Raw genomic sequence first — 24509 nt, 5'->3', positions numbered from 1 at the left:
ACATATCTACCTCCATCACTCCAGTATCCCTGTCTCCTTCCCCCTATACATATCTACCTCCATCACTCCAGTATCCCTGTCTCCTTCCCCCTATACATATCTACCTCCATCACTCCAGTATCCCTGTCTCCTTCCCCTATACATATCTACCTCCATCACTCCAGTATCCCTGTCTCCTTCCCCTATACATATCTACCTCCATCACTCCAGTATCCCTGTCTCCTTCCCCTATACATATCTACCTCCATCACTCCAGTATCCCTGTCTCCTTCCCCTATACATATCTACCTCCATCACTCCAGTATCCCTGTCTCCTTCCCCTATACATATCTACCTCCATCACTCCAGTATCCCTGTCTCCTTCCCCCTATACATATCTACCTCCATCACTCCAATATCCTGTCTGACCCCTATACATATCTACCTCCATCACTCCAATATCCCTGACCCCCTATACATATCTACCTCCATCACTCCAATATCCCCTCTCCTTCCCCTATACATATCTACCTCCATCACTCCAATATCCCCTGATATCTACTCCCCCCTATACATATCTACCTCCATCACTCCAATATCCCCCCTGACCCCCTATACATATCTACCTCCATCACTCCAATATCCCTGACCCCCTATACATATCTACCTCCATCACTCCAATATCCCCTGACCCCTATACATATCTACCTCCATCACTCCAATATCCCTGTCCCCCTATACATATCTACCTCCATCACTCCAATATCCCTGTCCTTCCCCCCTATACATATCTACCTCCATCACTCCAATATCTCCTTCCCCCTATACATATCTACCTCCATCACTCCAGTATCCCTGTCTCCTTCCCCTATACATATCTACCTCCATCACTCCAGTATCCCTGTCTCCTTCCCCTATACATATCTACCTCCATCACTCCAGTATCCCTGTCTCCTTCCCCTATACATATCTACCTCCATCACTCCAGTATCCCTGTCTCCTTCCCCTATACATATCTACCTCCATCACTCCAGTATCCCTGTCTCCTTCCCCCTATACATATCTACCTCCATCACTCCAGTATCCCTGTCTCCTTCCCCTATACATATCTACCTCCATCACTCCAGTATCCCTGTCTCCTTCCCCCTATACATATCTACCTCCATCACTCCAGTATCCCTGTCTCCTTCCCCCTATACATATCTACCTCCATCACTCCAGTATCCCTGTCTCCTTCCCCTATACATATCTACCTCCATCACTCCAGTATCCCTGTCTCCTTCCCCTATACATATCTACCTCCATCACTCCAGTATCCCTGTCTCCTTCCCCTATACATATCTACCTCCATCACTCCAGTATCCCTGTCTCCTTCCCCTATACATATCTACCTCCATCACTCCAGTATCCCTGTCTCCTTCCCCTATACATATCTACCTCCATCACTCCAGTATCCCTGTCTCCTTCCCCCTATACATATCTACCTCCATCACTCCAGTATCCCTGTCTCCTTCCCCCTATACATATCTACCTCCATTACTCCAGTATCCCTGTCTCCTTCCCCCTATACATATCTACCTCCATCACTCCAGTATCCCTGTCTCCTTCCCCCTATACATATCTACCTCCATCACTCCAGTATCCCTGTCTCCTTCCCCCTATACATATCTACCTCCATCACTCCAGTATCCCTGTCTCCTTCCCCTATACATATCTACCTCCATCACTCCAGTATCCCTGTCTCCTTCCCTATACATATCTACCTCCATCACTCCAGTATCCCTGTCTCCTTCCCCCATACATATCTACCTCCATCACTCCAGTATCCCTGTCTCCTTCCCCCCTATACATATCTACCTCCATCACTCCAGTATCCCTGTCTCCTTCCCCTATACATATCTACCTCCATCACTCCAGTATCCCTGTCTCCTTCCCCTATACATATCTACCTCCATCACTCCAGTATCCCTGTCTCCTTCCCCTATACATATCTACCTCCATCACTCCAGTATCCCTGTCTCCTTCCCCCTATACATATCTACCTCCATCACTCCAGTATCCCTGTCTCCTTCCCCTATACATATCTACCTCCATCACTCCAGTATCCCTGTCTCCTTCCCCCTATACATATCTACCTCCATCACTCCAGTATCCCTGTCTCCTTCCCCTATACATATCTACCTCCATCACTCCAGTATCCCTGTCTCCTTCCCCTATACATATCTACCTCCATCACTCCAGTATCCCTGTCTCCTTCCCCTATACATATCTACCTCCATCACTCCAGTATCCCTGTCCCTTCCCCTATACATATCTACCTCCATCACTCCAGTATCCCTGTCTCCTTCCCCTATACATATCTACCTCCATCACTCCAGTATCCCTGTCTCCTTCCCCCTATACATATCTACCTCCATCGCTCCAGTATCCCTGTCTCCTTCCCCCTATACATATCTACCTCCATCACTCCAGTATCCCTGTCTCCTTCCCCCTATACATATCTACCTCCATCACTCCAGTATCCCTGTCTCCTTCCCCTATACATATCTACCTCCATCACTCCAGTATCCCTGTCTCCTTCCCCTATACATATCTACCTCCATCACTCCAGTATCCCTGTCCCCTTCCCCCTATACATATCTACCTCCATCACTCCAGTATCCCTGTCCCCTGACCCCCTATACATATCTACCTCCATCACTCTATACTGAACAAAAATATAAATGCTTCATGCATCAATTTCAAAGATTTTGCTGAGTTACATTTCATATAAGGAAATCAGTCAATTGAAATCAATTCAATAGGTCCTAATCTATGGATTTGACATGACTGGGCAGGGGCACAGCAATGGGTGGGCCTGGGAGGGCATGGGCCCACCCGCTAGGGAGGGCCCAGCCAATCAGAATGAGCCAATCAAATTAATGGATGTTCATTTATACGGATATTAAGATATCTACTAATACTTTTCAGAAACTGCCCTGTACTCTGTTTAATATGCTTTAAGTTAGAATATGACAATATATCAAATTACTATAAAAGACGAAAACACAAAATGATTGTTCAGATACTTCTTCACGTGGAAAGATGAAAATGTAAGTTTCCATCCAAATGTCAATGTTCATAATTCACAATAAGAATAAATGCAACATCCAATAATAACTTATTATTTAATATTTAATATTTAATATGGGAAGTGTTTCAAAACTCCACTTGTTAGTAACCCCGTCCTTTACTAACATGTAGAAAGGCATTGCATGTGAAGTCATATATTTATTACAATGAAATACAATATCATTCAATTGCCAAAGATGTCATCCTCATTCAAATGTACAGCACAGGGATAGAGAATACGCTATTGTTGGTGTCTTCCCCATATTGTGGAGAATCCCACTAACTCTGTCCTCCCCATATTGTGGAAGAATCCCACTAACTCTGTCCTCCCCATATTGTGGAGAATCCCACTAACTCTGTCCTCCCCATATTGTGGAGAATCCCACTAACTCTGTCCTCCCCATATTGTGGAAGAATCCCACTAACTCTGTCCTCCCCATATTGTGGAGAATCCCACTAACTCTGTCCTCCCCATATTGTGGAGAATCCCACTAACTCTGTCCTCCCCCCCATAACTCTGTCCTCCCCCATATTGGAAGAATCCCACTAACTCTGTCCTCCCCATATTGTGGAGGATTGAGAATCCCACTAACTCTGTCCTCCCCATATTGTGGAGAATCCCACTAACTCTGTCCTCCCCATATTGTGGAGAATCCCACTAACTCTGTCCTCCCCATATTGTGGAGAATCCCACTAACTCTGTCCTCCCCATATTGTGGAGAATCCCACTAACTCTGTCCTCCCCATATTGTGGAGAATCCCACTAACTCTGTCCTCCCCATATTGTGGAGAATCCCACTAACTCTGTCCTCCCCATATTGTGGAGAATCCCACTAACTCTGTCCTCCCCATATTGTGGAGAACTCTGTCCTCCCATATTGTGGAGAACTCTGTCCTCCCCATATTGTGGAGAATCCCACTAACTCTGTCCTCCCCATATTGTGGAGAATCCCACTAACTCTGTCCTCCCCATATTGTGGAGAATCCCACTAACTCTGTCCTCCCCATATTGTGGAGAATCCCACTAACTCTGTCCTCCCCATATTGTGGAGAATCCCACTAACTCTGTCCTCCCCATATTGTGGAGAATCCCACTAACTCTGTCCTCCCCATATTGTGGAGAATCCCACTAACTCTGTCCTCCCCATATTGTGGAGAATCCCACTAACTCTGTCCTCCCCCCCATATTGTGGAGAATCCCACTAACTCTGTCCTCCCCATATTGTGGAGAATCCCACTAACTCTGTCCTCCCCATATTGTGGAGAATCCCACTAACTCTGTCCTCCCCATATTGTGGAGAATCCCACTAACTCCATATTTGTGGAGAATCCCACTAACTCTGTCCTCTCCCCATATTGTGGAGAATCCCACTAACTCTGTCCTCCCCATATTGTGGAGAATCCCACTAACTCTGTCCTCCCCATATTGTGGAGAATCCCACTAACTCTGTCCTCCCCATATTGTGGAGAATCCCACTAACTCTGTCCTCCCCATATTGTGGAGAATCCCACTAACTCTGTCCTCCCCATATTGTGGAGAATCCCACTAACTCTGTCCTCCCCATATTGTGGAGAATCCCACTAACTCTGTCCTCCCCATATTGTGGAAGAATCCCACTAACTCTGTCCTCCCCATATTGTGGAGAATCCCACTAACTCTGTCCTCCCCATATTGTGGAGAATCCCACTAACTCTGTCCTCCCCATATTGTGGAGAATCCCACTAACTCTGTCCTCCCCATATTGTGGAGAATCCCACTAACTCTGTCCTCCCCATATTGTGGAGAATCCCACTAACTCTGTCCTCCCCATATTGTGGAGAATCCCACTAACTCTGTCCTCTCCATATTGTGGAGAATCCCACTAACTCTGTCCTCCCCATATTGTGGAGAATCCCACTAACTCTGTCCTCCCCATATTGTGGAGAATCCCACTAACTCTGTCCTCCCCATATTGTGAAGAATCCCACTAACTCTGTCCTCCCCATATTGTGGAGAATCCCACTAACTCTGTCCTCCCCATATTGTGGAGAATCCCACTAACTCTGTCCTCCCCATATTGTGGAGAATCCCACTAACTCTGTCCTCCCCATATTGTGGAGAATCCCACTAACTCTGTCCTCCTCCCCATATTGTGGAGAATCCCACTAACTCTGTCCTCCCCATATTGTGGAGAATCCCACTAACTCTGTCCTCCCCATATTGTGGAGAATCCCACTAACTCTGTCCTCCCCATATTGTGGAGAATCCCACTAACTCTGTCCTCCCCATATTGTGGAGAATCCCACTAACTCTGTCCTCCCCCATATTGTGGAGAATCCCACTAACTCTGTCCTCCCCATATTGTGAAGAATCCCACTAACTCTGTCCTCCCCATATTGTGGAGAATCCCACTAACTCTGTCCTCCCCATATTGTGGAGAATCCCACTAACTCTGTCCTCCCCATATTGTGGAGAATCCCACTAACTCTGTCCTCCCCATATTGTGGAGAATCCCACTAACTCTGTCCTCCCCATATTGTGGAGAATCCCACTAACTCTGTCCTCCCCATATTGTGGAGAAACCCACTAACTCTGTCCTCCCCATATTGTGGAGAAACCCACTAACTCTGTCCTCCCCATATTGTGGAGAATCCCACTAACTCTGTTCTCCCCATATTGTGGAGAATCCCACTAACTCTGTCCTCCCCATATTGTGGAGAATCCCACTAACTCTGTCTTCCCCATATTGTGGAGAATCCCACTAACTCTGTCCTCCCCATATTGTGGAGAATCCCACTAACTCTGTCCTCCCCACTTCATACGGGCAGAGAAAATAACAATTCTTTCTTTACAACAAGCAGGGATTGAAATGGCATGTGGTGTGGTGAAATAAAGTTTCACTACAAATCCACCATAATTACTGTCATAACAGTATTGAAAATACATACAAAAATATACAAATGTTTTCCCATTTTACCAAATCAAAGTTGAAAATCAGACGCTCACTTTTCTCTAACATTTTGATCAAGTCTGAATGAAAGCAGTGAGACAGAAATAGATGTGAATACATGTGAAGACGGTCTGGTGTTCCATGTGCTTATTCCAGGCATAGAAGAGAACATAGGCAAAAAAAAAAAAAGCGTTCGCTTTTTTTGTATCCGTCAATAACTGACTGAAATGGAGGAAAACTCGCCTCCCTGCGGACCTGGCATCCTTTCACTCCCTCCTCTACTCTCTCTGCTGCTAAAGCCACTTTCTATCACTCTAAATTCCAAGCATCTGCCTCTAACCCTAGGAAGCTCTTTGCCACCTTCTCCTCCCTTCTGAATCCTCCTCCCCCTCCCCCCCCCTCCTCCCTCTCTGCAGATGACTTCGTCAACCATTTTGAAAAGAAGGTCGACGACATCCGATCCTCGTTTGCTAAGTCAAACGACACCGCTGGTTCTGCTCACACTGCCCTACCCTGTGCTCTGACCTCTTTCTCCCCTCTCTCTCCAGATGAAATCTCGCGTCTTGTGACGGCCGCCGCCCAACAACCTGCCCGCTTGACCCTATCCCCTCCTCTTTTCTCCAGACCATTTCCGGAGACCTTCTCCCTTACCTCACCTCGCTCATCAACTCATCCCTGACCGCTGGCTACGTCCCTTCCGTCTTCAAGAGAGCGAGAGTTGCACCCTTCTGAAAAAACCTACACTCGATCCCTCCGATGTCAACAACTACAGACCAGTATCCCTTCTTTCTTTTTCTCTCCAAAACTCTTGAACGTGCCGTCCTTGGCCAGCTCTCCCGCTATCTCTCTCAGAATGACCTTCTTGATCCATATCAGTCAGGTTTCAAGACTAGTCATTCAACTGAGACTGCTCTTCTCTGTATCACGGAGGCGCTCCGCACTGCTAAAGCTAACTCTCTCTCCTCTGCTCTCATCCTTCTAGACCTATCGGCTGCCTTCGATACCGTGAACCATCGGATCCTCCTCTCCACCTCTCCGAGTTGGGCATCTCCGGCGCGGCCCACGCTTGGATTGCGTCCTACCTGACAGGTCGCTCCTACCAGGTGGCGTGGCGAGAATCCGTCTCCACACCACGTGCTCTCACCACTGGTGTCCCCCAGGGCTCTGTTCTAGGCCCTCTCCTATTCTCGCTATACACCAAGTCACTTGGCTCTGTCATAACCTCACATGGTCTCTCCTATCATTGCTATGCAGACGACACACAATTAATCTTCTCCTTTCCCCCTTCTGATGACCAGGTGGCGAATCGCATCTCTGCATGTCTGGCAGACATATCAGTGTGGATGACGGATCACCACCTCAAGCTGAACCTCGGCAAGACGGAGCTGCTCTTCCTCCCGGGAAGGACTGCCCGTTCCATGATCTCGCCATCACGGTTGACAACTCCACTGTGTCCTCCTCCCAGAGCGCTAAGAACCTTGGCGTGATCCTGGACAACACCCTGTCGTTCTCAACTAACATCAAGGCGGTGGCCCGTTCCTGTAGGTTCATGCTCTACAACATCCGCAGAGTACGACCCTGCCTCACACAGGAAGCGGCGCAGGTCCTAATCCAGGCACTTGTCATCTCCCGTCTGGATTACTGCAACTCGCTGTTGGCTGGGCTCCCTGCCTGTGCCATTAAACCCCTACAACTCATCCAGAACGCCGCAGCCCGTCTGGTGTTCAACCTTCCCAAGTTCTCTCACGTCACCCCGCTCCTCCGCTCTCTCCACTGGCTTCCAGTTGAAGCTCGCATCCGCTACAAGACCATGGTGCTTGCCTACGGAGCTGTGAGGGGAACGGCACCTCAGTACCTCCAGGCTCTGATCAGGCCCTACACCCAAACAAGGGCACTGCGTTCATCCACCTCTGGCCTGCTCGCCTCCCTACCACTGAGGAAGTACAGTTCCCGCTCAGCCCAGTCAAAACTGCTCGCTGCTCTGGCCCCCCAATGGTGGAACAAACTCCCTCACGACGCCAGGACAGCGGAGTCAATCACCACCTTCCGGAGACACCTGAAACCCCACCTCTTTAAGGAATACCTAGGATAGGATAAAGTAATCCCCCCTTAAAAGATTTAGATGCACTACTGTTCCACTGGATGTCATAAGGTGAATGCACCAATTTGTAAGTCGCTCTGGATAAGAGCGTCTGCTAAATGACTTAAATGTAAATGTAATGTAAATGCAGCATTGATGCGTCCATGACACAGGCCTGCCAATCATATAGAGACAGTCCTCTAAGCACTGGTTCAAAAGGAAGGTTTTTGAAAAGGGCTACACAAGATATATATATATATATATATATCAGTCCCAGTCAAAAGTTTGGACACACCTACTCATTCAAGGGTTTTTCTTTATTTTTACTATTTTCTACATTGTAGAATAACTATGAAATAACACATAATGGAATCATAAACAAAAAGTGTTAAACAAATCAAAATATACTTATATATATATATTATTTATTTATTTGACCAAGAAGGAGATATATATATTATATTATTATATTTGACCAAGGAGTGTGATGGAGTGCTGCATCAGACCACCTGGCCTCCACAATCACCCCAGTTGAGATGGTTTGGGAGGAGTTGGACTGCAGAGTTACTACGTTTTTGGTTACTACATGATTCCATATGTGTTATTTCATAGTTGACATCTTCACTATTATTCTATAATGTAGAAAATAGTACAAATAAAGAAAATCCCTTGAATGAGTAGGTGTGTCCAAACTTTTGACCTCAGATCATCAAAAGGTTCTACAGCTGCACTATCAAGAGCATCCTGACTGGTTGCATCACTGCCTGGTATGGCAACTACAGAGGGTAGTGCATACGGCCAGTACATCACTAGGACCAAGCTTCCTGTCATGCAGGACCTCTATACCAAGCGGTGTCAGAGGAAGGCCCTAAAAATTGGCAAAGACTTAGTGTTCATAGTGTTCTCTCTGCTACCACACGGCAAGCGGTACCGGAGCGCCAAGTCTAGGTCAAATGGCTTCTTAACAGCTTCTACCCCCAAGTCATAAGACTCTGACATGAACAGCTAATCAAAAGGCTACCCAGACTATTTGCATTGCCCCCCCCCCTCTTTTACGCTGCTGCTACTCTCTTATTATCTATGCATAGTCACTTTAACTCTACCTACATGTATATATTACCTCAATTACCTCGACTAACCAATTCCCCAGCACATTGACTCCCGGTAACCCCTGTATATAGCCTCCACATTGACTCTGTACCGTAACACCCTGCATATAGCCTCCATATTGACTCTGTACCGGTACCCCCTGTATATAGCCTCCACATTGACTCTGTACCGGTACCCCCTGTATATAGCCTCCACATTGACTCTGTACCGGTACCCCCTGTATACAGCCTCCACATTGACTCTGTACCGGTACCCCCTGTATACAGCCTCCACGTTGACTCTGTACCGGTACCCCCCTGTATATAGCCTCCACATTGACTCTGTACCGGTACCCCCTGTATATAGCCTCCACATTGACTCTGTACCAGTACCCCCTGTATATAGCCTCCACATTGACTCTGTACCGGTACCCCCTGTATATAGCCTCCACATTGACTCTGTACCGGTACCCCCTGTATATAGTCTCCACATTGACTCTGTACCGGTACCCCCTGTATACAGCCTCCACATTGACTCTGTACCGGTACCCCCTGTATACAGCCTCCACGTTGACTCTGTACCGGTACCCCCTGTATATAGCCTCCACATTGACTCTGTACCGGTACCCCCTACAATTAGCCTCCACATTGACTCTGTACCGGTACCCCCTGTATATAGCCTCCACATTGACTCTGTACCGGTACCCCCTGTATATAGCCTCCACATTGACTCTGTACCGGTACCCTGTATATAGCCTCCACATTGACTCTGTACCGGTACCCCCTGTATATAGCCTCCACATTGACTCTGTACCTTAACACCCTGTATATAGTCTCCACATTGACTCTGTACCGGTACCCCCTGTATATAGCCTCCACATTGACTCTGTACCGTAATACCCTGTATATAGCCTCCACATTGACTCTGTACCGGTACCCCCTGTATATAGCCTCCACATTGACTCTGTACTGTAATACCCTGTATATAGCCTCCACATTGACTCTGTACCGGTACCCCCTGTATATAGCCTCCACATTGACTCTGTACCGGTACCCCCTGTATATAGCCTCCACATTGACTCTGTACCGGTACACCCTGTATATAGCCTCCACATTGACTCTGTACTGTAACCCCCTGTATATAGCCTCCACATTGACTCTGTACCGGTACCCCCTGTATATAGCCTCCACATTGACTCTGTACCGGTACCCCCTGTATATAGCCTCCACATTGACTCTGTACCTTAACACCCTGTATATAGTCTCCACATTGACTCTGTACCGGTACCCCCTGTATATAGCCTCCACATTGACTCTGTACAGTAATACCCTGTATATAGCCTCCACATTGACTCTGTACCGGTACCCCCTGTATATAGCCTCCACATTGACTCTGTACTATAGACCCTTAGAACTCTTCGCATTGACTCTGTTCCGCGTACCCCCTCCACAGGTAGTATCACTTTTTCACTTCATTTCATTACAGTCCCAACTGTGATTTGTTTGATCTGTAGCTAGCTACATAGCTAGCTCCACATTAGCTCTGTCTTTGTTTCAAAGATAATTGTGTAGTCTAGAGCGATTTTCTCTTAGCTAGCCAGCTATTGTCCTCCACATTGACTAACGTAACCAACACTGTATATAGCTAGCCAGCATTAACTCTGATACCGGCAGCATTGTATAAACTCACATCAACTCTGTACGACTTGATTAGGTAGTGTCCACAACGCAGCTAGCCTACCCCAGCAGTACTCTATCATTTTAATCATTTTAGTCAATTAGATTCTTGCTACGTAAGCTTAACTTTCTGAACATTGACTCGTGTAGTCCACTTGTCATTCTCCATCTGACTCTGCATTAGCGTACCCCCTTCTCTAGCCTGTCAACTATGTGACTCTGTCTATCCCTGTATCAGCCTCTGCACAGACCATACAAACGCTCCACCCGCATGGCCGCCTCCACCCTAACTCTGGTCCCAGCGCCCACTACAATTAGAGTTCCAGGACTCTGTAGCCTCTGGAACTGCCGTATATAGCCTCCACAAGGCAGAGTTCATCTCAGCCTATGTCTATCCAGCCTCCTTCATTGGCTCTGACGGAAACATGGATCACCACAGACAACACCGTACTCCTACTGCTCTCTCTTAGTCCTCCCACGTGACTCTGCACACCCCTTAAGACCCTGGTCAGCGGGGGTGGTGGCACCATTGACTCTCATCTCTCCCAAGTGGTCATTCTCTTTCCCCTTAGCCTCCACATTGACCCACCCCCTGTATATAGCCTCCTTTGAATTCCATGCTGTCACAGTTACCAGCCCTTTCAAGCTTAACATCCTTACTCATTTATCGCCCGTGCCCCTGTAGATAGCCTCATCAATGACTCTGATGCCTTGATAAGCCTCCACATTTCTGAGGACCCCCTGCTCACCTCCACAGTTCTGACTCTTAACCTCCCCCATAGCCTCCACCTTTGACTCTTCCTCTCTGCCTCCTTCTTTCCACTCCACTTGACTCTTGACCTAACACCCTGTATATTCCCACATTGACTCACAAGGCCTGTATATAGCCTCCACATCATGACTCTTACTAAGATGCTGTTCCTCCACATTAACCTCATTGCAACCCCCTCCAAGTCTCCACCACTACCTTGTATCCTTTTCCCCTGTATATAGCCTCCCACATTGACTCCTACTCGGATGTATCGCGCCGTCCCAACCTTCGCTCTCTCTATATACCTCTCCTCTTCCATCCTATCATCTCTTCCCTCTGCTCAAACCTTCTCCAACCTATCTCCTGATTCTGCCTCCTCATATACCCTCCACATTAACTCTACCTCCCCCTCTGCATCCTTTGACTCTCTATGTCCCCTGTATATCCTCCACATTAACTCGGTCCTCCCTCCTGTATATAGCCTCCACATTGACTCTGTGCGAGCTCACAGAACAGGCTCCACATTGCACTCTGAGCGGAAATGGATAAAACTCCGCCTCCCTGCAGACCTGGCATCCTGTTTCACTCCACTCCTCTCTACATTTTCCTCCTCTGTCTCTGCTGCTAAAGCCACTCTTTCTACCACTCTAAATTCCAAGCATCTGCCTTAACCCTAGGGGAAGCTCTTTGCCACCTTCTCCTCCCTCTTGAATCCTCCTCATTCCCTCCCCCCCCTCCCTCTCTGCAGATGACTTCTGTCAACCATTTTGAAAAGAAGGTCCACATTGACATCTGATCCTACCGTTTGTAAGTCAAACGACACCACATTGGTTCTGCTCACACTGCCCTACCCTGTGCTCTGACCTCCTTTCTCCCTCTCTCTCCAGATGACATCTCCACATTGACTCTGTGACGGCCGGCCGCCCAACAACCTGCCCATTGACTCTATCCCCTCCCCTGTCTCCAGACCATCTCCGTGACCTTCTCCCCTGTATATAGCCTCCACATTCAACTCATCCCTGACCGCTGGTGTCCCTCCTGTCTTCACAGAGAGCGAGAGTTGCACCCCTTCTGAAAAACCTCCACATTGACTCCCTCCGATGTCAACAACTACAGACCAGTATCCCTTCTTTGTATTTCCTCCAAAACTCTTGAACTCTGTGGCCAGCTCTCCCGCTATCTCTCTCAGAATGACCTTCTTGATCCAAATCAGTCAGGTTTCAAGACTCTAGTCATTCCCCTGAGATATAGCCTCCACTTGACTCTGTATCACGGAGGCCTCCGCATACTAAAGCTAACTCCACATTGACTCTGCTCGGTCATCCCCTAGATATAGCCTCCCTTGACTCTGTGAACCATCAGATCCCCCTCTCCACCCTCTCCGAGTTGCATCTCTGCGCGGCCCACGCTTGGATTGCCTCCACCTGACAGGTCTCCTACCAGGTGGCTGTATATAGTCTCCTCATTGACTCGTGCTCTCACCACTGGTGTCCCCATTGACTCTGTTCTAGGCCCTCTCCCTCGCTATACACCAAGTCACTTGACTCTGTCATAACCTCACATGGTCTCTCCTATCATTGACTCTGCAGACCCACTACAATTAATCTTCCCTTTCCCCCTCTGACCGGACCAGGTGTATATAGCATCTCTGCATGTCTGGCAGACCCCCATATCAGTGTGGACTCTGACGGATCATCACCTCAATGAGCCTCCAAGATTGACTCTCTTCCTCCCGGGAAGGACTGCCTCCATTGATCTGTACCTTATCACCCTGTATGACAACTCCCATTGTGTCCTCGTCCCAGAGCGCTAAGAACCTCCACATTGATCCTGGACAACACCCTGTATATAGCCTCCAAATAACTCAAGGCGGTGGCCCGTTCCTGTAGGTAGCCTCATTGCTCTACAACATCCTGTATATAGACCCTCCACATTGACTCTGCGCAGGTCCTGTAATCCTCCACATTGACTCTGTCTGGATTACTGCCCCTGTATGGCTGGGCTCCACATTGCCTGTGCCATTAAACCCTGTACAACTCCACATTGACTCTGTACCGCAGCCCCCTGTATATAACCTTCCCATTGACTCTCACGTCACCCCGCTCCTCCCTCTCTCCACTGGCTTCCAGTTGACTCTGTCCGGTACAAGACCATGGTGCTATAGCCTCCACATTGACTCTGTACCTTAACACCCTCACTACCTCCATTGGCTCTGATCAGGCCCTACATATAGCCTCCACATTGACTCTGTACATCCACCTCTGGCCTGTATATCCCTCCACTGACTCTGAAGTACCCCAGTATATCCTCCACATTGACTCAGCCCTGTCAAAACTGCCTCCGCATTGACTCTGGCCCCCAATGGTGGAACAAACTCCACATTGACGCCAGGACAGCGGAGTCAATCACCACCTTCCGGAGACACCTGAAACCCCAACTCTTAAGGACCCCCTGATAGGATAAAGTAATCCATTAACTCCCCCTCCCCCTGTAAAAGACCTAGATGCACATTAACTCTGTTCCACTGGTACCCCCTGTATATAGTCTCCACATTGACTCTGTAAGTCGCCCCTGTATATAGCGTCTCCACATTGACTCTGTAACCCTGTAAATGTAAATGACTCTGTACCGGTACCTCCTGTATATAGCCTCCACATTGACTCTGTACCGGTACCCCCTGTATATAGCCTCCACATTGACTCTGTACCGGTACCCCCTGTATATAGCCTCCACATTAACTCTGTACCGGTACCCTGTATATAGCCTCCACATTGACTCTGTACTGTAATACCCTGTATATAGCCTCCACATTGACTCTGTACCGGTAACCCCCTGTATATAGTCTCCACATTAACTCTGTACCGGTACCCCCTGTATATAGCCTCCACATTAACTCTGTACCGGTACCCCCTGTATATAGTCTCCACATTGACTCTGTACCGGTACCCCCTGTATATAGCCTCCACATTGACTCTGTACCGTAATACCCTCTATATAGCCTCCACATTGACTCTGTACCGGTACCCCCTGTATATAGCCTCCACATTGACTCTGTACCGGTACCCCCTGTATATAGCCTCCACATTGACTCTGTACCGTAACACCCTGTATATAGCCTCCACATTGACTCTGTACCGGTACCCCCTGTATATAGCCTCCACATTGACTCTGTACTGGTGCCTCCTGTATATAGCCTCCACATTGACTCTGTACCGGTACCCCCTGTATATAGCCTCCACATTGACTCTGTACCGGTACCCCCTGTATATAGCCTCCACATTGACTCTGTACCGGTACCCCCTGTATATAGCCTCCACATTGACTCTGTACCGGTACCCCCTGTATATAGCCTCCACATTGACTCTGTACCGGTACCCCCTGTATATAGCCTCCACATTGACTCTGTACCTGTACCCCCTGTATATAGCCTCCACATTGACTCTGTACCGGTACCCCCTGTATATAGCCTCCACATTGACTCTGTACCTGTACCCCCTGTATATAGCCTCCACATTGACTCTGTACCTGTACCCCCTGTATATAGCCTCCACATTGACTCTGTACCGGTACCCCCTGTATAAAGCCTTGCTATTGTTATTTTACTGCTGCTCTTTATTTATTTATTACTTTTATTTATTTTTAACCTGCTCCCTAAAAGGTCTGTGCACGGCCCTGCCTTGGCCCTGGCCATGTCAGAGGGGTATTCTGCATGCAGGACATGCTACCAGCATCGGTGAGAGGGGGAGGTGGGGGAGGAAACACATAAAGCAGAGGTCACTTCCCAAACAAAGGGTTTGAATATTTACCTTCATGTCAAACAATGCAGTCTTTTGGAAATCCCTGAGGTGGTGCATGAGGAAGGGAATTGTTGCTTCAAACGTGATGAATCAATCAGTGATTCTGAGCCAATGAATCAATCAAGTGTTTCTGAACCAATGAATCAATCAGTGATTCTGAGCCAATGAATCAATCAAGTGTTTCTGAACCAATGAATCAATCAAGTGTTTCTGAACCAATGAATCAAAACCAACAACAACAAAAACACAAAATGAACTACAAAGTGTTGACTAATGTATGCATATGTGTTTATCATCTAGGAGGCCATCGAAACAGGAAGTGCTACACTTCACCCATTTTATATATAATAAATGTATGTGTTTATCATGTAGTATTTGTATGGGCCACCTAAAACCAGGAGGCCATCGAAACAGGAAGTGTTACACTTCACCCATGTTATATATAATAAATGTATGTGTTTATCATGTAGTATTTGTATGGGCCACCTAAAACCAGGAGTAGGCTCTGAACATGGATTACATAATTCACTGAGGCCATCGAAACAGGAAGTGCTACACTTCAACCATTTTATATATAATAAATGTATAAAGTGTTATTCCATTGCATTTACATCGAAAATGTTAGATTTAAAACAACTTCTGGACTGATACAAATACTTTGATCATATTTGCATTACAAACAACACAAAGCAACAAAAACAACATGTCACACGGTTGCTATGCTACAGGTTTGAGGACAGTTGTCCCAGAGTCGTCCTGGGTTTGGCCTGTATAGGCGTCATTGTAAATAAGAATTTGTTCTGAACTGACTTGTTAAATAAAGTTTCAATACAAAATGAAAAATAAAACAGACACAGGGACAACAGACAGATAAGACCAGGTGATCAGATATAAAGGAACATGAATAAATCAATAATTACCGGAGCTTTTTGGGAACAGAGTAGTCTACCTCAAGCACCTTCCCATGTAATTCAACTTTACCTGTAAGGATGAGACGAATATGGCATTGTTAACAATGTAATATTGCCTATGGCTACTGTAGCATGTTGCCATTTGACAAGACTGATAATGTAGGCAATAAGGATCTGCTTTTCTTTGTAAAGAATGTAAGATTAGAGGTGAGCCTGAGAGAGAGAGGAATGCCTTGCTCTCTTTCCTATGTGTTCTTTATGTCCATAAATCTGTTGTTTCTGTGTAGAACTACTAAACTCCGACATGTTTCCCTCTTCTAGCAGCGTTGTCTTTAGTGGCCTGGCGCAGCTCCGAATAAGCCTCTCACCTCGTCCCCCCAGCTACCTGTTTATTCGCTCTTTATCTCCAGACCCCCATCACCTACCTTTAAGACACCTCGTAAAAACATACCCAGGCATCATAGGAACATGGCTTTGACACATTCTCTACAGTTACTTTGGTCGGTTCTTTTCAATAAAATCAAGAAAAATATACTGAAAAATAATGATGCCTTCCCGAACATCAGAGCATCCCGTACATTCCAATGGTTGATTACAAAGTAGCGCCCCTCTGTAATTTACAAAATAGAACTATTATGGAATAATTACGTTACAATGAGTCCTGTTTCAGTTACGCATACAGGGATGACATTGGTGAGTGTATATGATCTGTAATTTGCGATATATTTGTTTGACCATGACGGAATGAGTGTGAGTCAACTCTGGCACTGATGTAACAGCGCGTATCCAATACAGTCCCGAGCAAAAACGGGTTAGGTAAATAATAATTATTTATCGTTTATTTTCCCACTAATTGTTTTGAGCGTTTCAGCCCAGTCGCGGAGACATTACTGCATCAGCCCCTGCAGATAGACACTTACCAGAGAGTGTCTCAATAGCTTTTATGGCCCAGTTTTGGTCGGGGAAGTCCACAAAAGCATAGCCGGATTTGAGCAGAACCTGCTCGGCCCCAGGAAGCTTCTTCTCGCCAAAGAGCTCCTTCAAATCCTCGACAGTGACCAAAGGACTCAAATTCCCCACATATAGTTTGTTCATGATCTTAAGGCAAATCTTTGATATGGAATCAAATCACAAGGAAATGAAATTCAACTGTAAAGTTTTTTTTTTAAATAAGAAAATACAAAATAAAATAGAAAAATCTGGCAGAAAAAAGCAATCACCCCCCCAGATGCAGTCGACCCCCAGCTCGAAATGTGCTCTGGACAAACTCTTTTTACTGGAATTGAAAAGTGTCGTTACGACGCCACTCTAGAGCCAACAAGCGCCGCCTCTAAATAAAATCTGATTGAAATATAAAAACAATCGTTTGGAGATGTTTGTTAGACCGGAGCATCAGCGCTTCAACATCATGGCAAGCAGGCAGGTATAAAGGTGGCATCAGGACCATGTGGAAGGTTAACCATGGGGTTGGATCAGTAGCGCCTGGAGGGGTATACTGAACTGTAACCCCCTCCACTGCTACGCCTGGGCTATAGTGAAACGTGGCAGGTACGGTAGGCTACTAAAACAATCAATCCTGGATTAATAACATGCGTCACATTATGACACTGACTCCCATGAGAGGAGCAGAGGGAAATAAAAGGTCAATTACTTCAATCACAAACATATGGGTTTGACTGCAAAACGTGTCCTCCAAAAAGTATTCCTCTGATGGACGTTGTCTAGAGATGGCATTAATGTTCACACCTGGCCGGATGTTGGATAATCTGGATCATTCAATGCATAAATGAATAACCCCTGGTTAGACCGGCTCTATTGATGAAGGCACAGGAGAAGGGATGGAGCTGCTTGCCCCTAGCCCTTACTGACGTCTCGCAGGCCAGTCACGGGCGACTCTCCTTTACAGAGGAACACGCATGGTAAAGTACTGACATGTTTTATGGTAGTAGTTGAGAGGTCCAGGTGGGTTATGTAGACTAGGCCCAAACACTGGGCCCAAACACTGCTCTGTGTAGGCCTATAGTTCAATTGAATGAACACCTGCCATGGCATGGACAATTTAATATTTTGTAGTCTTTCAGTTTCAGGCCTTAAGTTTTTAGTTTTTTTTTTTAGATTTAAATAGTTTTTAAATGATCAGTTGTACTCTACGATGTATTTTTAAATTGGGATATATTGATTAGCACTCCCTCTGTCATTATGCTGATAACGTTTTCATTCATTTGGATTGTTCTTCCATTTCTACAATCATTTCAGAGAAAGCATAATGGTGAAAATGATGATGGAATCATTGCATTTTAATGATTACTGTGCTAATCTTTATCACAATGTGTGGAAACATTGTAACACCTATACGCAAGGTATTGCAGGCCTTGGTTGGCTGGTTTGGAAGCCCAGCAACTCCCTGAGAGTAACAAGCGTGTTGTGCATGCTACAGCACATGCTGTCATGTACTGTATGGGGAAGCAATACACAGGAGAATGTTAATGTTGCCCAATGAGTAGATATAACGCATCGATAGTAGTGACTCTCGAGCACAAAATATATATGTTACAGAATTGCAGAATGATTGAAAATATAATGTAAAGTCATTACTGGTATATATCTCTTATACCATTGCACACAATGCTAAGCACCTAAATAACTGAACTTATTACCAAAGTACTCATATCAAGAAATATAACAGGACATTAAAAAACAAAAAGAAATATTCTCATCTTAATTTAAAAACAAGTATTGATGACAGGACAAAGAAGTTTAAAGAAGCAGTTTGTTTATTGCAGACTAGTAACTGGCAGACTAAAACATGTACTGTACATTGGAGCTGCTGAACTACAATCTCTGTACCAAAACATCTCTGCTGAACTACAATCTCTGTACCAAAACATCTCTGCTGAACTACAATCTCTGTACCAAAACATCTCTGCTGAACTACAATCTCTGTACCAAAACATCCCTGCTGAACTACAATCTCTGTACCAAAACATCTCTGCTGTACCAAAAACTACAATCTCTGTACCAAAACATCTCTGCTGAACTACAATCTCTGTACCAAAACATCTCTGCTGAACTACAATCTCTGTACCAAAACATCTCTGCTGAACTACAATCTCTGTACCAAAACATCCCTGCTGAACTACAATCTCTGTACCAAAACATCTCTGCTGAACTACAATCTCTGTACCAAAACATCCCTGCTGAACTACAATCTCTGTACCAAAACATCTCTGTACCAAAACATCTCTGCTGAACTACAATCTCTGTACCAAAAACATCCCTGTACCAAAACATCTGAACTACAATCTCTGTACCAAAACATCCCTGCTGAACTACAATCTCTGTACCAAAACATCCCTGCTGAACTACACAATCTCTGTACCAAAACATCTGCTGAACTACAATCTCTGTACCAAAACATCTCTGCTGAACTAATCTCTGTACCAAAAATCTCTGAACTACAATCCAAAACATCTCTGCTGAACTACAATCTCTGTACCAAAACATCCCTGCTGAACTACAATCTCTGTGAACAAAACATCTCTGCTGAACTACAATCTCTGTACCAAAACATCCCTGCTGAACTACAATCTCTGTACCAAAACATCTCTGCTGAACTACAATCTCTGTACCAAAACATCTCTGCTGAACTACAATCTCTGTACCAAAACATCTCTGCTGAACTACAATCTCTGTACCAAAACATCCCTGCTGAACTACAATCTCTGTACCAAAACATCTCTGCTGAACTACAATCTCTGTACCAAAACATCTCTGCTGAACTACAATCTCTGTACCAAAACATCTCTGCTGAACTACAATCTCTGTACCAAAACATCTCTGCTGAACTACAATCTCTGTACCAAAACATCCCTGCTGAACTACAATCTCTGTACCAAAACATCCCTGCTGAACTACAATCTCTGTACCAAAACATCCCTGGCTTTTGCCAAGGATGAAACATGGGAGAGGATATATAGGAAACATGGAAGAGAATATATATGAAACATGGGAGAGGATATATAGGAAACATGGGAGAGGATATATATGAAACATGGGAGAGGATATATATGAAACATGGGAGAGATATATATGAAACATGGGAGAGGATATATATGAAACATGGGAGAGGATATATATGAAACATGGGAGAGGATATATATGAAACATGGGAGAGGATATATATGAAACATGGGAGAGGATATATATGAAACATGGGAGAGGATATATATGAAACATGGGAGAGAATATATGATATATATGAAACATGGGAGAGAAACATATATATGAAACATGGGAGAGGATATATATGAAACATGGGAGAGGATATATATGAAACATGGGAGAGGATATATATGAAACATGGGAGAGGATATATATGAAACATGGGAGAGGATATATATGAAACATGGGAGAGAATATATATGAAACATGGGAGAGAATATATATTTTTATTTTTATTTTTTTATTTAACCTTTATTTAACCAGGTAGGCTAGTTGAGAACAAGTTCTCATTTGGAACTGCGACCGGGCCAAGATAAAGCATAGCAGTGTGAACAGACAACACAGAGTTACACATGGAGTAAACAATTAACAAGTCAATAACACAGTAGAGAAAAAGGGGGAGTCTATATACATTGTGTGCAAAAGGCATGAGGAGGTAGGCGAATAATGACAATTTTGCAGATTAACACTGGAGTGATAAATGATCAGATGGTCATGTACAGGTAGAGATATTGGTGTGCAAAAGAGCAGAAAAGTAAATAAATAAAAACAGTATGGGGATGAGGTAGGTAAAAATGGGTGGGCTATTTACCGATAGACTATGTACAGCTGCAGCGATCGGTTCGCTGCTCGGATAGCTGATGTTTGAAGTTGGTGAGGGAGATAAAAGTCTCCAACTTCAGAGATTTTTGCAATTCGTTCCAGTCACAGGCAGCAGAGAACTGTAACGAAAGGCGGCCAAATGAGGTGTTGGCTTTAGGGATGATCAGTGAGATACACCTGCTGGAGCGCGTGCTACGGGTGGGTGTTGCCATCGTGACCAGTGAACTGAGATAAGGCAGAGCTTTACCTAGCATGGACTTGTAGATGACCTGGAGCCAGTGGGTCTGGCAACGAATATGTAGCGAGGGCCAGCCGACTAGAGCATACAGGTCGCAGTGGTGGGTGGTATAAGGTGCTTTGGTGACAAAACGGATGGCACTGTGATAAACTGCATCCAGTTTGCTGAGTAAATGTGAAACATGGAAGAGAATATATATGAAACATGGGAGAGAATATATAGGAAACATGGGAGAGAATATATAGGAAACATGGGAGAGATATAGGAAACATGGGAGAGGATATATATGAAACATGGGAGAGGATATATATGAAACATGGGAGAGGATATATAGGAAACATGGGAGAGGATATATATGAAACATGGGAGAGAATATATAGGAAACATGGGAGAGAATATATAGGAAACATGGGAGAGAATATATAGGAAACATGGGAGAGATATAGGAAACATGGGAGAGGATATATATGAAACATGGGAGAGGATATATATGAAACATGGGAGAGGATATATATGAAACATGGGAGAGGATATATATGAAACATGGGAGTATATGAAACATGGGAGAGGATATATATGAAACATGGGAGAGGATATATATGAAACATGGGAGAGGATATATATGAAACATGGGAGAGGATATATATGAAACATGGGAGAGATATAGGAAACATGGGAGAGGATATATATGAAACATGGGAGAGGATATATATGAAACATGGGAGAGGATATATATATGAAACATGGGAGAGGATATATATGAAACATGGGAGAGGATATATATGAAACATGGGAGTATATGAAACATGGGAGAGGATAAATATGAAACATGGGAGTATATGAAACATGGGAGAGGATATATATGAAACATGGGAGAGGATATATATGAAACATGGGAGAGGATATATATGAAACATGGGAGAGATATAGGAAACATGGGAGAGGATATATATGAAACATGGGAGAGGATATATATGAAACATGGGAGAGGATATATATGAAACATGGGAGTATATGAAACATGGGAGAGGATATATATGAAACATGGGAGAGGATATATATGAAACATGGGAGAGGATATATATGAAACATGGGAGAGGATATATATGAAACATGGGAGAGAATATATAGGAAACATGGGAGAGGATATATATGAAACATGGGAGAGGATATATATGAAACATGGGAGTATATGAAACATGGGAGAGGATATATATGAAACATGGGAGAGGATATATATGAAACATGGGAGAGGATATATATGAAACATGGGAGAGGATATATATGAAACATGGGAGAGGATATATATGAAACATGGGAGAGGATATATATGAAACATGGGAGAGAATATATAGGAAACATGGGAGAGGATATATATGAAACATGGGAGAGGAGAAACATGGGAGATATGAAACATGGGAGAGGATATATATGAAACATGGGAGTATATGAAACATGGGAGAGGATATATATGAAACATGGGAGAGGATATATATGAAACATGGGAGAGAATATATATGAAACATGGGAGAGAAGAGAGATCAAAGTTAATTCGAAAAGCAAACCATTTATAGAACCTAATTTACTACAAGGGATCTCATTGTGCACTAACTAACAACACATTAAGATGGTGAGACGCTTCCATCTTCTGAAATCAGCCACATCCTTGATACGGTTCCATTCTTAGGGCAGATGTTCAATAACCATCTGTGAAAACAACATTTATTACTAAAATTGATGAGACGCTTCCTTCCATCTGTGAAATCAGCCACATCCTTGATACGGTTCCATTCTTAGGGCAGATGTTCAATAACCATCTGTGAAAACATTTATTACTAAAATTGATGAGACGCTTCCTTCCATCTTCTGAAATCAGCCACATCCTTGATACGGTTCCATTCTTAGGGCAGATGTTCAATAACCATCTGTGAAAACATTTATTACTAAAATTGTCTCCACCCTGATCTGTTTCCCGTGTCTTTGTGCTTGTCTCCACCCCCCTCCAGGTGTCCCACCCTGATCTGTTTCCCCTGTCTTTGTGCTTGTCTCCACCCCCCTCCAGGTGTCCCACCCTGATCTGTTTCCTCTGTCTTTGTGCTTGTCTCCACCCCCCTCCAGGTGTCCCACCCTGATCTGTTTCCCCTGTCTTTGTGCTTGTCTCCACCCCCCTCCAGGTGTAACACCCTGATCTGTTTCCCGTGTCTTTGTGCTTGTCTCCACCCCTCCAGGTGTCACACCCTGATCTGTTTCCCCTGTCTTTGTGCTTGTCTCCACCCCCTCCAGGTGTCCCACCCTGATCTGTTTCCCCTGTCTTTGTGCTTGTCTCCACCCCCTCCAGGTGTCACACCCTGATCTGTTTCCCCTGTCTTTGTGCTTGTCTCCACCCCCTCCAGGTGTCCCACCCTGATCTGTTTCCCCTGTCTTTGTGCTTGTCTCCACCCCCCTCCAGGTGTAACACCCTGATCTGTTTCCCGTGTCTTTGTGCTTGTCTCCACCCCCTCCAGGTGTCACACCCTGATCTGTTTCCCCTGTCTTTGTGCTTGTCTCCACCCCCTCCAGGTGTCCCACCCTGATCTGTTTCCCTGTCTTTGTGCTTGTCTCCACCCCCTCCAGGTGTCACACCCTGATCTGCTTCCCTGTCTTTGTGCTTGTCTCCACCCCCTCCAGGTGTCCCACCCTGATCTGTTTCCCCTGTCTTTGTGCTTGTCTCCCCCCCTCCAGGTGTCCCACCCTGATCTGTTTCCCTGTCTTTGTGCTTGTCTCCACCCCCTCCAGGTGTAACACCCTGATCTGTTTCCGTGTCTTTGTGCTTGTCTCCACACCCCCTCCAGGTGTCACACCCTGATCTGTTTCCCCTGTCTTTGTGCTTGTCTCCACCCCCTCCAGGTGTCCCACCCTGATCTGTTTCCCCTGTCTTTGTGCTTGTCTCCACCCCCTCCAGGTGTCACACCCTGATCTGTTTCCCCTGTCTTTGTGCTTGTCTCCACCCCCCTCCAGGTGTCCCACCCTGATCTGTTTCCCCTGTCTTTGTGCTTGTCTCCACCCCCCTCCAGGTGTAACACCCTGATCTGTTTCCCGTGTCTTTGTGCTTGTCTCCACCCCCTCCAGGTGTCACACCCTGAT

General features: G+C 45.4%; 1 protein-coding gene across 1 annotated transcript in view; it reads right to left on the bottom strand.

The window, feature by feature from the left end:
* Nucleotides 1-17659, bottom strand: part of LOC115127422 (insulin-like growth factor 2 mRNA-binding protein 2) — a 133749-nt gene extending 116090 nt beyond the window's left edge. The window contains 2 exon segments of the mRNA XM_065016395.1: nucleotides 16334-16394; nucleotides 17245-17659. Coding sequence (XP_064872467.1) covers nucleotides 16334-16394; nucleotides 17245-17419 — 236 coding nt within the window. The 5' untranslated portion in view covers nucleotides 17420-17659.
* Nucleotides 17660-24509: the final 6850 nt, after the last annotated feature.

Source organism: Oncorhynchus nerka, linkage group LG3 (genome assembly GCF_034236695.1).
Source record: "Oncorhynchus nerka isolate Pitt River linkage group LG3, Oner_Uvic_2.0, whole genome shotgun sequence".
Classification (NCBI taxonomy): domain Eukaryota; kingdom Metazoa; phylum Chordata; class Actinopteri; order Salmoniformes; family Salmonidae; genus Oncorhynchus; species Oncorhynchus nerka.
The sequence above is the reverse complement of the archived record's forward strand: the minus strand, read 5'-3'. Positions and strand labels throughout refer to the sequence as shown.